The 14,406-nt window shown below is 44.5% G+C and overlaps 1 protein-coding gene across 5 annotated transcripts in view; it reads left to right on the top strand.

Moving 5' to 3' along the window:
• Positions 1 to 14,142, top strand: part of CUNH6orf120 (chromosome unknown C6orf120 homolog) — a 131,850-nt gene extending 117,708 nt beyond the window's left edge. For all 5 annotated transcript variants that reach the window (XM_073671495.1, XM_073671492.1, XM_073671493.1 and 2 more), the window contains one exon: positions 13,496 to 14,142. In XM_073671495.1, coding sequence (XP_073527596.1) covers positions 13,500 to 14,054 — 555 coding nt within the window. In that variant the 5' untranslated portion in view covers positions 13,496 to 13,499 and the 3' untranslated portion in view covers positions 14,055 to 14,142. The remainder of the gene's footprint in view (positions 1 to 13,495) is intronic.
• Positions 14,143 to 14,406: the final 264 nt, after the last annotated feature.

The raw sequence follows: 14,406 nt of genomic DNA, 5'->3' as shown, positions 1-14,406 counted from the left end.
GACTTTTCTACCCCTGTGTCATCCTGGGGAGAGTAAAAGCTTGATGATTGGTTAAAATCACCTCACCAACCGTTTTAAGCTTTCAAATTACTAATCATGTTTATCTGCATCTTGGCTGGAAAATAATTTGGGCTTTGTAGCAGTGTGCAGCACTGATTCTATTAGGCCATCTATACTAAGCTCCACCAGATTTAAAATTACTAATCATGTTTATCTGCATCTTGACTGGAAAATAATTTGGGCTTTGTAGCAGTGTGCAGCACTGATTCTAATAGGCCATCTATACTAAGCTCCACCAGATTTAAAATTACTAATCATGTTTATCTGTATCTTGGCTGGAAAATAATTTGGGCTTTGTAGCAGTGTGCAGCACTGATTCTATTAGGCAATCTATACTAAGCTCCACCAGATTTAAAATTACTAATCATGTTTATCTGTATCTTGACTGGAAAATAATTTGGGCTTTGTAGCAGTGTGCAGCACTGATTCTAATAGGCCATCTATACTAAGCTCCACCAGATTTAAAATTAATAATAATTTTTAGCTGCATCTAGCCCGGAAAATAATTTTGGGGCTCCGAGATGCGCAAGACACATAAGTGCCTTCTTCGAAGTAATCATGACTACTGGGTTGCTACACTCTTAGATCCCCCAAACTTTTCGATCAACCTTTTCATTTTAATAAAGACCAAAAAAATGGTCATTTTTGAAATTATAAGCATTAGCAGGTTATTACAAACTGAAATCAAACAGTTTTCAACTCAAAACTTTATTCTAGGTGATGTTACATTTTCACATAGGACCCCTTGTTCGAAAGGAGCTTCTGAACTCTCTCGTCCATTGAATTTGTCAGGTTTTGGATGGTTTCTGCTTCAATTGTTTTGCATGAGGACAGAATACCCTCCCAGAGCTGTTGCTTAGATGTGAACTGCCTCCCGCCATCATAGACACTCCTTTTGATGATGCTCCAGAGGTTCTGAATGGGGTAGAGGTCAGGGGAGCATGGGGGTCACACCACAAGTTTGTCCCCTTTTATGCCCATATCAGCCAGAGATGCAGATGTTTTATGTGCAGCATGAGATGGTGCATTATCATGCAAAAAAATGATCTTGCTGTGAAATACACGGTTCTTCTTCTTGAACCATGGCAGGAAGTGCTGTTTGAGAAAATCCACATACATTATGGAGTTCATCTTTAGCGCCTTCAGGGATCCTAAAGGGGCCGACAATCTCTCTCCCCATGATTCCAGCCCAAAACATTACTCCACCTCCTCCTTGTTGGCGCTGTAGCCGTGTTTGCGTGGGGTGTCCATCAACCAGCCATCCTCCACTCCATCCATCTGGACCATCGAGCGCTGCACGGCACTCATCCGTGAACAAAACAGTTTTGAAATCAGTCTTCATGTAATGTTTGGCCCACTGGAGCCGTTTCTGCTTGTGTGAAGTGGATAGAGGAGGTCGACAGGATGGCGTATGCACAGCTGCAAACCTCTGAAGGACCCTGCATCTTGTTGTTCGGGGGACGTTGAAGGCACAAGCAGCTTCAAAAACTTGTCTGCTGCTATGACAAGGCTTTTTTGCCGCTGCTCTTTCAACCTGACGTAATTGCCTGTAGGAAAGAGTCCTCAATTTGCCCTTATCAGCACGCACACGTGTGTACTGTGAATCAGCTACATACTTCTTGATTGCCAAGACACTTCATCCTGATCATCGCACAATGTTGATTGTAGTCATGCCTTGACCTTAACACTCCACAATTTGTTGCTTCTCAGTAGCCGACACATCCTTTTTCTTTCCCATTTTGGCAGAAAATGTAGGCTGCTTAATAATGTGAGACAGCCTTCTTAAGTAGTCTTGCCTTTCATTGGACACACCTGCCAAACTAATTAGCACAGGTGTCTGCAATTGCTTACAGTGATATAAAGAGCCCTGACACACATCACCATCAATGAGTTTAACTGACAAACAAACAAATTCTTCCCTTATCACTCCTAAACACTTTTTGCATAATAATTTGGAACACAGTGTACATGTGCTTTTCCACAAAACACCAGTGGTTCACATAGTGAATCTTACAGTTCTAACTTGCCAACCGTGGTCTGTATGGAGTTGTTCAATAAAGGGCCCAAAATTAAGATAACATAGATGGGAGAGGTCTCTATGAATAGGAATTCCTAAGTATTTGATACCCTGTGAGGGCCAGGCAAAGGGAAAGTTGGACTGGATGGAATCCTATATGGATTTGGGGAGGGAGACATCGAGGGCCTCAGACTTCGCTGCATTGATTTTAAAATTTGACCATGTAACAAAGTGATCTATTTCAGCCATAACAGCATGGATGGATATATGTGATTGAGTGATATATACTAGGACATCATCAGCAAATAGAGAGCACTTGTACTCGGTGCCTCCCACCTCAATCCACCTAATATTGGGGTTATGGCGAATTGATGAGAGCAGGTGCTCCGTCACTAGGATGTATAAGAGAGGGGACAGAGGACATCCCTGCCTTGTCCCATTGGTGATTGTGAAAGGTGATGAAAATGTTCTGATGCACCCCCTGGGCCTTGGGACACCCGGAGCCAGACCCTTTTTGGTGGATGCTGGTGGTTGTAGTCTTCGTGGCGGCGACCCGGTTCCGTGGCTCAGGGTGGTCAAACCAGTGGCGGAACTATGTGGTTTTGATGTTTAAATGTCCGACTACGCCACCCGTGGATTGCGGTCAGAGTGAACCGCCGCTGCAGGGCAGACCGCTGAGGCTGGTGTTGTGGGTGCAGCAGAGCGTAGCATAACTCCCCATGGGAGGAGTATAGCCTCAGGGCAGTGTATGCGGAGGATGGGGGTGATGGTGCAGGGCAGCAGCAGTAACGACACGGAGTCAGTAATGCAGTCCAGGGCCTTTACTCACAGTTCTTATTATCCAGACCACGTCTGCAGGTAACGGCTGCCCACGTCGTACTGTGCTCACCAGGTGCGGGGCTCAGACAACTCCCAGATAACTTTGGAGCGCTTCACAGGACCCCCTTTGTGTGTCCTTTGTCTGGCCTTTCTTACCAACCCTTCTGTCCGGCTGCCTCGGGCCTCCTCTTGGTAAACTTGGCGCCAGTTTCCCTGACCCTATGTGGTGCCTTCCTAGCGGGTGTAGCGAGGGGCTGCGCCACATAAAATGTCACAGCCACCGGTTTCTAGCTGAGGGTCGTTTCCTGCCTCCACTAGTTTCGGGGACCGGTCTCCCCCTTTGGCCTGACCCCTCCACGCAGGTGGATTCGGGCGTGCGGTGGCGACTCGCCCGTCCGCACCCCTGGGATCCCTTCATTCCTCGTTCCTGGAGCCTTCTCCGCTCCTCTTCCTTCCTTCTCCCTCTTCCAGGCCTGGGCCTCTGTTACTAGGCCCGCCTCCGGAGCAGAGCTCATGCAGAGCCCCTGCTCCCTGCCACTTCTGCTCAGACTTCTCTGCACTGAACTAAGATGGTGCCCACCTTTTATACTCCCTTCTCAATGCACCCAGGAACTGCTTCCTCCCTGCTCCTGCACTACAGGGTTCCCCTTCCTCAGTGTTCCCTCCCCCCACTCCAGCCAGGGACAGGGACTGTCGTGCCCATCTCAGGGGCATATTGGTCGCCCTGCCCCACGGCAATGTGGCGTAATGCATGCAGGTGTCGGGTCCTGATCCACACTACATCCTTACCTGAGAGTGAGATATCACACCTCTGGGTGAGGTGCAATACCTCTGTAGCAACCGAGCCCTCAGGGTGCTACAGTTCCATTTATCTTCAGCCTAGGTGACGTATTGCGATACAGGGCCGTGATTTTGGCTATAAAAGGGTCCCCTAGACCCCTACCCCAAGCTTTTTAAGAGAATCATATATGGCGTGCCAGGAGACTCTATGGAATGCTTTCTCAGCATCCAACGAGAGTATCTAATTACAAATTTTTAACTGCATCTAGCCCAGGAAATACTTTGTGCCTAGTAGCAGTGTCTGCTAGTCAGCGGATTATCCCGGCTGTTAAGCAACCTACACCACCTGTAGTTTGGACACTTAATTTTTTCAAAGGAAATGCTTCGGGACCACGGGATACTCAGTGAAGAGCATCAGGAGGCACCCCAAGGCATAGGGGCTGGGACTGGCAGTAGGATGCCTTGCGGTGGACAGCCGAGCTCGATCCTTATAAAAGCTTTTTAACTGCAGCAGCTTTAGTGGACACTACTGGAGCTGGAATTACGCGGCTGCTGGCATGAGACTTGCCCTCCAATAGATCCTTGTAAATGGATTTAAAGTGTATTCATTGAAATTAGAGAGACAATTTAAATTAAAAAGCTTAGAGCTGCCTCCACCACAGGGGGGCTCGCTCGACCCACCAGCGGACAGGCACCATTATTGGGAGAGGGGGGCTGGCCGTCAGGGTTCACCGCGGCTCTGGCACAAACCCGGCGACACGGAGGTGGCACGGGCAGGAGCGGACTGAACGTGTCGGCTTCTCACTTTTTGGATTTTAGAAGGGCATGACATGCCTATATCTGTGTCTCCCCCTCCTTTTACTCCTCCACCTCTTTTCTTTTCGCATGACTATATGTACTTGTCACTTTTCCATGTGTTAGTTGTGTCTTCTGAGCAGTTTGTCAGCTTTTGGACACCGTTGAAGGTGTTTTCTATGTGTTTCTGTTTGCCTGCCATTGGTTTTAACGGTGTTCGAAGGTGTTCGACGAACCGAACTCGAACACTACGGGGGTGGCTCAACACTAGTACAGATCTCCTATTCTGCAGCTAAAATACAGGTTGTAGGCTATCATGGTAGTTGTTTCGCCTTTGACGCAAAAGTGACTTCAACGCATATGTAGCAAAGACTATCCATATTGTTAAGAATGAGGCGTATCTGAAAAAAATATAGAAACATGTTAAAATACTAAGAAATCCTAAAACTGTATAGCTTATAAAGACAGCATTTATAATAGTAAGTGATGCAAGTGTAATTAGGATTACGTCATCAGAGCATAGTTGGCGTTTTTTGATTGGTCAACTTATGATGATGATCGAATACTGAAGGCTCAATAGACGATCTAATATTCTAGCTACTAACAATCAGGGCTGTGGAGTTGGAGCCGATGTCCATTTTGGTGGAGTTGGAGTCGGTATAAAATGGGCTTACTCCAACTCCTAAAATATATAATAAATTGGGTACAGTAGTTGAACTAGTTTGTGGGGAATATTTTTTTCATAAGAATTTGTGAAAGTTATGAAATGTCCTATAAATGTCTGTCCTATTCCTGATCTAAGGGTCTAGACTTCTAGCGGAGATGAATCTGTGCTACAGTAAATTTATCACTTAAACATGAGCCATGTATGAGGGACTCTGTCATGGAAATTGAGAAGTCGGAGGTTTGGCTTACCGACTCCACAGCCCTGCTAACAATGCAATAATGATGCTGAAATAATAAACATGCAATTTTTCTATAAGCGTGTCATAAGTAGAGATGAGCGAACCTGAAGTTAAATGTCCGGTGCAAAACACGAAACACTGACTCTCTCTGCAACTGACTTCCAGGGAGAGAGAGATTCTACACTGTGTTCCAAATTATTATGCAAATAATATTTTCTCAGATTTTCCCAAATTACCTATATGAATTGCAGTCATTGTAATTTTCCAGTCAAATAACTATTAGAGTACAATTGAAAGGTTTTTGTACAAACTGCCTATGATAACAGTATATTTTTAAAAAAATAAAACATTCAAACTGCACTCAAAATGCATGTTCCAAATTATTATGCACAGCAGAGTTTTCAACCTTTTCATTTTAATGAAGAACAAAAAAATGGTCATTTTTGAAATTATAAGCATTAGCAGGTTATTACACACTGAAATCAAACAGTTTTCAACTCAAAACTTTATTCTAGGTGATGTTACATTTTCACATAGGACCCCTTGTTCGAAAGGAGCTTCTGAACTCTCTCGTCCATTGAATTTGTCAGGTTTTGGATGGTTTCTGCTTCAATTGTTTTGCATGAGGACAGAATACCCTCCCAGAGCTGTTGCTTAGATGTGAACTGCCTCCCGCCATCATAGACACTCCTTTTGATGATGCTCCAGAGGTTCTGAATGGGGTTGAGGTCAGGGGAGCATGGGTGTCACACCACAAGTTTGTCCCCTTTTATGCCCATATCAGCCAGAGATGCAGATGTTTTATGTGCAGCATGAGATGGTGCATTATCATGCAAAAAAATGATCTTGCTGTGAAATACACGGTTCTTCTTCTTGAACCATGGCAGGAAGTGCTGTTTGAGAAAATCCACATACATTATGGAGTTCATCTTTAGCGCCTTCAGGGATCCTAAAGGGGCCGACAATCTCTCTCCCCATGATTCCAGCCCAAAACATTACTCCACCTCCTCCTTGTTGGCGCTGTAGCCGTGTTTGCGTGGGGTGTCCATCAACCAGCCATCCTCCACTCCATCCATCTGGACCATCGAGCGCTGCACGGCACTCATCCGTGAACAAAACAGTTTTGAAATCAGTCTTCATGTAATGTTTGGCCCACTGGAGCCGTTTCTGCTTGTGTGAAGTGGATAGAGGAGGTCGACAGGATGGCGTATGCACAGCTGCAAACCTCTGAAGGACCCTGCATCTTGTTGTTCGGGGCACGTTGAAGGCACAAGCAGCTTCAAAAACTTGTCTGCTGCTATGACAAGGCTTTTTTGCCGCTGCTCTTTCAACCTGACGTAATTGCCTGTAGGAAAGAGTCCTCAATTTGCCCTTATCAGCACGCACACGTGTGTACTGTGAATCAGCTACATACTTCTTGATTGCCAAGACACTTCATCTTGATCATCGCACAATGTTGATTGTAGTCATGCCTTGACCTTAACACTCCACAATTTGTTGCTTCTCAGTAGCCGACACATCCTTTTTCTTTCCCATTTTGGCAGAAAATGTAGGCTGCTTAATAATGTGAGACAGCCTTCTTAAGTAGTCTTGCCTTTCATTGGACACACCTGCCAAACTAATTAGCACAGGTGTCTGCAATTGCTTACAGTGATATAAAGAGCCCTGACACACATCACCATCAATGAGTTTAACTGACAAACAAACAAATTCTTCCCTTATCACTCCTAAACACTTTTTGCATAATAATTTGGAACACAGTGTACATGTGCTTTTCCACAAAACACCAGTGGTTCACATAGTGAATCTTACAGTTCTAACTTGCCAACCGTGGTCTGTATGGAGTTGTTCAATAAAGGGCCCAAAATTAAGATAACATAGATGGGAGAGGTCTCTATGAATAGGAATTCCTAAGTATTTGATACCCTGTGAGGGCCAGGCAAAGGGAAAGTTGGACTGGATGGAATCCTATATGGATTTGGGGAGGGAGACATCGAGGGCCTCAGACTTCGCTGCATTGATTTTAAAATTTGACCATGTAACAAAGTGATCTATTTCAGCCATAACAGCATGGATGGATATATGTGATTGAGTGATATATACTAGGACATCATCAGCAAATAGAGAGCACTTGTACTCGGTGCCTCCCACCTCAATCCACCTAATATTGGGGTTATGGCGAATTGATGAGAGCAGGTGCTCCGTCACTAGGATGTATAAGAGAGGGGACAGAGGACATCCCTGCCTTGTCCCATTGGTGATTGTGAAAGGTGATGAAAATGTTCTGATGCACCCCCTGGGCCTTGGGACACCCGGAGCCAGACCCTTTTTGGTGGATGCTGGTGGTTGTAGTCTTCGTGGCGGCGACCCGGTTCCGTGGCTCAGGGTGGTCAAACCAGTGGCGGAACTATGTGGTTTTGATGTTTAAATGTCCGACTACGCCACCCGTGGATTGCGGTCAGAGTGAACCGCCGCTGCAGGGCAGACCGCTGAGGCTGGTGTTGTGGGTGCAGCAGAGCGTAGCATAACTCCCCATGGGAGGAGTATAGCCTCAGGGCAGTGTATGCGGAGGATGGGGGTGATGGTGCAGGGCAGCAGCAGTAACGACACGGAGTCAGTAATGCAGTCCAGGGCCTTTACTCACAGTTCTTATTATCCAGACCACGTCTGCAGGTAACGGCTGCCCACGTCGTACTGTGCTCACCAGGTGCGGGGCTCAGACAACTCCCAGATAACTTTGGAGCGCTTCACAGGACCCCCTTTGTGTGTCCTTTGTCTGGCCTTTCTTACCAACCCTTCTGTCCGGCTGCCTCGGGCCTCCTCTTGGTAAACTTGGCGCCAGTTTCCCTGACCCTATGTGGTGCCTTCCTAGCGGGTGTAGCGAGGGGCTGCGCCACATAAAATGTCACAGCCACCGGTTTCTAGCTGAGGGTCGTTTCCTGCCTCCACTAGTTTCGGGGACCGGTCTCCCCCTTTGGCCTGACCCCTCCACGCAGGTGGATTCGGGCGTGCGGTGGCGACTCGCCCGTCCGCACCCCTGGGATCCCTTCATTCCTCGTTCCTGGAGCCTTCTCCGCTCCTCTTCCTTCCTTCTCCCTCTTCCAGGCCTGGGCCTCTGTTACTAGGCCCGCCTCCGGAGCAGAGCTCATGCAGAGCCCCTGCTCCCTGCCACTTCTGCTCAGACTTCTCTGCACTGAACTAAGATGGTGCCCACCTTTTATACTCCCTTCTCAATGCACCCAGGAACTGCTTCCTCCCTGCTCCTGCACTACAGGGTTCCCCTTCCTCAGTGTTCCCTCCCCCCACTCCAGCCAGGGACAGGGACTGTCGTGCCCATCTCAGGGGCATATTGGTCGCCCTGCCCCACGGCAATGTGGTGTAATACATGCAGGTGTCGGGTCCTGATCCACACTACATCCTTACCTGAGAGTGAGATATCACACCTCTGGGTGAGGTGCAATACCTCTGTAGCAACCGAGCCCTCAGGGTGCTACAGTTCCATTTATCTTCAGCCTAGGTGACGTATTGCGATACAGGGCCGTGATTTTGGCTATAAAAGGGTCCCCTAGACCCCTACCCCAAGCTTTTTAAGAGAATCATATATGGCGTGCCAGGAGACTCTATGGAATGCTTTCTCAGCATCCAACGAGAGTATCTAATTACAAATTTTTAACTGCATCTAGCCCAGGAAATACTTTGTGCCTAGTAGCAGTGTCTGCTAGTCAGCGGATTATCCCGGCTGTTAAGCAACCTACACCACCTGTAGTTTGGACACTTAATTTTTTCAAAGGAAATGCTTCGGGACCACGGGATACTCAGTGAAGAGCATCAGGAGGCACCCCAAGGCATAGGGGCTGGGACTGGCAGTAGGATGCCTTGCGGTGGACAGCCGAGCTCGATCCTTATAAAAGCTTTTTAACTGCAGCAGCTTTAGTGGACACTACTGGAGCTGGAATTACGCGGCTGCTGGCATGAGACTTGCCCTCCAATAGATCCTTGTAAATGGATTTAAAGTGTATTCATTGAAATTAGAGAGACAATTTAAATTAAAAAGCTTAGAGCTGCCTCCACCACAGGGGGGCTCGCTCGACCCACCAGCGGACAGGCACCATTATTGGGAGAGGGGGGCTGGCCGTCAGGGTTCACCGCGGCTCTGGCACAAACCCGGCGACACGGAGGTGGCACGGGCAGGAGCGGACTGAACGTGTCGGCTTCTCACTTTTTGGATTTTAGAAGGGCATGACATGCCTATATCTGTGTCTCCCCCTCCTTTTACTCCTCCACCTCTTTTCTTTTCGCATGACTATATGTACTTGTCACTTTTCCATGTGTTAGTTGTGTCTTCTGAGCAGTTTGTCAGCTTTTGGACACCGTTGAAGGTGTTTTCTATGTGTTTCTGTTTGCCTGCCATTGGTTTTAACGGTGTTCGAAGGTGTTCGACGAACCGAACTCGAACACTACGGGGGTGGCTCAACACTAGTACAGATCTCCTATTCTGCAGCTAAAATACAGGTTGTAGGCTATCATGGTAGTTGTTTCGCCTTTGACGCAAAAGTGACTTCAACGCATATGTAGCAAAGACTATCCATATTGTTAAGAATGAGGCGTATCTGAAAAAAATATAGAAACATGTTAAAATACTAAGAAATCCTAAAACTGTATAGCTTATAAAGACAGCATTTATAATAGTAAGTGATGCAAGTGTAATTAGGATTACGTCATCAGAGCATAGTTGGCGTTTTTTGATTGGTCAACTTATGATGATGATCGAATACTGAAGGCTCAATAGACGATCTAATATTCTAGCTACTAACAATCAGGGCTGTGGAGTTGGAGCCGATGTCCATTTTGGTGGAGTTGGAGTCGGTATAAAATGGGCTTACTCCAACTCCTAAAATATATAATAAATTGGGTACAGTAGTTGAACTAGTTTGTGGGGAATATTTTTTTCATAAGAATTTGTGAAAGTTATGAAATGTCCTATAAATGTCTGTCCTATTCCTGATCTAAGGGTCTAGACTTCTAGCGGAGATGAATCTGTGCTACAGTAAATTTATCACTTAAACATGAGCCATGTATGAGGGACTCTGTCATGGAAATTGAGAAGTCGGAGGTTTGGCTTACCGACTCCACAGCCCTGCTAACAATGCAATAATGATGCTGAAATAATAAACATGCAATTTTTCTATAAGCGTGTCATAAGTAGAGATGAGCGAACCTGAAGTTAAATGTCCGGTGCAAAACACGAAACACTGACTCTCTCTGCAACTGACTTCCAGGGAGAGAGAGATTCTACACTGTGTTCCAAATTATTATGCAAATAATATTTTCTCAGATTTTCCCAAATTACCTATATGAATTGCAGTCATTGTAATTTTCCAGTCAAATAACTATTAGAGTACAATTGAAAGGTTTTTGTACAAACTGCCTATGATAACAGTATATTTTTAAAAAAATAAAACATTCAAACTGCACTCAAAATGCATGTTCCAAATTATTATGCACAGCAGAGTTTTCAACCTTTTCATTTTAATGAAGAACAAAAAAATTGTCATTTTTGAAATTATAAGCATTAGCAGGTTATTACAAACTGAAATCAAACAGTTTTCAACTCAAAACTTTATTCTAGGTGATGTTACATTTGCACATAGGACCCCTTGTTCGAAAGGAGCTTCTGAACTCTCTCGTCCATTGAATTTGTCAGGTTTTGGATGGTTTCTGCTTCAATTGTTTTGCATGAGGACAGAATACCCTCCCAGAGCTGTTGCTTAGATGTGAACTGCCTCCCGCCATCATAGACACTCCTTTTGATGATGCTCCAGAGGTTCTCAATGGGGTTGAGGTCAGGGGAGCATGGGTGCCACACCATAAGTTTGTCCCCTGTTATGCCCATAGCAGCCAGAGATGCAGATGTGTTATGTGCAGCATGAGACGGGGCACTATCATGCATGAAAATGATCTTGCTGCGGAATGCACGGTTCTTCTTCTTGAACCATGGAAGGAAGTGCTGTTTGAGAAACTCAACATACATTATGGAGTTCATCTTTACCCCTTCAGGGATCCTAAAAGGGCCGACAATCTCTCTCCCCATGATTCCAGCCCAAAACATTACTCTACCTCCTCCTTGTTAGTGCCGTAGCCGTGTTTGCATGGGGTGTCCATCAACCAGCCATCCTCCACTCCATCCATCTGGACCATCGAGATCATTTCATGCATGATAATGCCCCGTCTCATGCTGCACATAACACATCTGCATCTCTGGCTGCTATGGGCATAACAGGGGACAAACTTATGGTGTGGCACCCATGCTCCCCTGACCTCAACCCCATTGAGAACCTCTGGAGCATCATCAAAAGGAGTGTCTATGATGGCGGGAGGCAGTTCACATCTAAGCAACAGCTCTGGGAGGGTATTCTGTCCTCATGCAAAACAATTGAAGCAGAAACCATCCAAAACCTGACAAATTCAATGGACGAGAGAGTTCAGAAGCTCCTTTCGAACAAGGGGTCCTATGTGCAAATGTAACATCACCTAGAATAAAGTTTTGAGTTGAAAACTGTTTGATTTCAGTTTGTAATAACCTGCTAATGCTTATAATTTCAAAAATGACCATTTTTTTGTTCTTCATTAAAATGAAAAGGTTGAAAACTCTGCTGTGCATAATAATTTGGAACATGCATTTTGAGTGCAGTTTGAGTGTTTTATTTTTTTTTAAATATACTGTTATCATAGGCAGTTTGTACAAAAACCTTTCAATTGTACTCTAATAGTTATTTGACAGGAAAATTACAATGACTGCAATTCATATAGGTAATTTGGGAAAATCTGAGAAAATATTATTTGCATAATAATTTGGAACACAGTGTAGTTCAAAAATCTGGGACCCCATTGTTTACACTGGGGTTTGGGTTCTGGTACACGAACCAAACTTTATTCCAAAGTTCAGGTTGAGTACCAGAACCCAAACTTCCACGGGTCTGCTCATCCCTAGTCATAACTAATTTTCAAGATCCAGAGGAGGTTGTAATTAAGTTCTAGCGTTTTAGTTTCTGAACTAATTTGGCCGTAGAACAGTGTTATCACTGTTCATGTGTATACTATTGTGTGAAATGCCATTTTGAAGCTTGGGATTTGCAGAAAAGACTTGTCTATCTCCTACTGATATTTGTTTTACATAGCCAAGCAGATTTTGTTTGCCTTAGTTTTGATACATGGGTCCTAGTGGTTTATTTTTAGATAAGATACGTAATCTGTGATTTTAATACTTTCTCTGACATAAAAAAAAAAATAGAAAAGAACTGAGATAATTGTTTATAATATGCCAATTATGTCTAATAGATGTGGGTTCCACACCTGTGTTGACAGGAGAAGTCCATCCTGCAGAGGTGACTGCCATATCTTTGCAGCAAAAAAGGAATGTGGCCACAATTGCTCAGCTATTTCCTTAACTCCATTTTATTCCTTACTTTAGTTTGTGCACTAACTACGTACACTATAGTGGACAAAATAAATCTGAGTCTTGCATGTATCAAGCATTTGTCATAACATTTCACTATTGCATTAGAAATGCAATTGGTTTGAGCTTAAAATGGAACCTGTCACCAGAAAAAAAGCCATTAACCTGCAGATATTGGGTTAATCTGCAGGTTAATAGCATTATTAACCTGCCCGATGCCCGCACATAGCTAAACACTGCATGGCGAAAATTTACTTTTTTCTGCCTGGTAGCATTCTGGTTTCAGTCATGGATCTGGCACTAGTTCAGTCACCGCTGAGTATACAGCGTAGCGGCTGTAACTGCGCCCCCAGCCCTGACTGACAATGGCTCTGTATTGCGGCCGGCTGTCAGCCAGGCGCACAGTTACTAGGAATAAAGTTAATTTTCCTAGTGCAGCATTTGGCTAAGTGCAGGCGCCGGGCAGGATAATAACGCTATTAACCTGCAGATTAACCCCATATCTGCAGGTTAATAGCTTTTTCTTCTTTTTCTGACAGCTTCCCTTTAATAATCAATCATATCATGTTTTTACTTGTTATTATAGCTGTTATTTTGGGGGACTATAAATCCAGACTATAATTTTTTTCCCCTTATTTCCTTTGTTTCCATCATGTTCAATAGAGAGATGGTGACCCACTGGGAAAAAGGCCTTCTGATACTGTTTGCATTGAGTACTTTAGCCTACATTGAATGTTTCACAGATGATGAAATACCAAATGAGTGGATGCTCCTCCACGTGGTCCAGGGACAAATACTTGGTGGAAACTACAGTTACCTGAGACTTACCAATGAAGGAAGGATAATACTGAAGATGAAGAGCTTGAAAGGCGATGCCGATATTTATGTTTCTACTTCAGTTCTTAGTCCCACTTTTGATGAATACGAGCTCCAATCTACAACTTGTGGCCTGGATGTACTAATTGTCCCAGACCATTTCACCCGCCCAGTGGGAATTGGAATCTATGGGCATCCGTTTTATCTTGAAAGTGAATTTGAATTGAAAGTTTATTATGATAGAACTATTCAAAAGGATCCATTTGCCGAAGCTTCGTATGAACACCTCGAGGCAAGTAACAAACAACAAAAACAAGCCCCACGGGATGCATCTCAGGAAGAGGAATCTATGCTGCGGAATATATTAATAGGAATTCTCAAGATTGTTCTAGAGATAATTTTCTAGGCGCTATTTTAATTCTATAAGAATTATTAAAAATGTATACATGAGAACTGGAATCTTCTATAAATAAAGGACGAAGTCCAAGAAGTCAGATGCACATTAGCAGCTTTTTTTTTGTATGTTTACATGAATCAGGTAAAAAAATTTAAACACAATGGTCTAAAGAGTTAATTTAAGCGTAATATCACATTACAAATGCTGGATGTGGGATAAATGGTGAAAAGCAAGGCTATTTATGCCTTCACTTTGCTGACAGGGCAAAGTAACAGCCACTGGAATTTCCACCAACCACAAAGGGAAATTCGGGACCCACATTCTGAAAAAGATGAGCATGAAGGGAGACAGCAATCGTACA

This window comes from Phyllobates terribilis, unplaced genomic scaffold (assembly GCF_046119375.1).
Source record: "Phyllobates terribilis strain yellow unplaced genomic scaffold, ASM4611937v1 Scaffold_3__8_contigs__length_932513732, whole genome shotgun sequence".
NCBI classification, from domain to species: Eukaryota; Metazoa; Chordata; class Amphibia; order Anura; family Dendrobatidae; genus Phyllobates; species Phyllobates terribilis.
The sequence above is the reverse complement of the archived record's forward strand: the minus strand, read 5'-3'. Positions and strand labels throughout refer to the sequence as shown.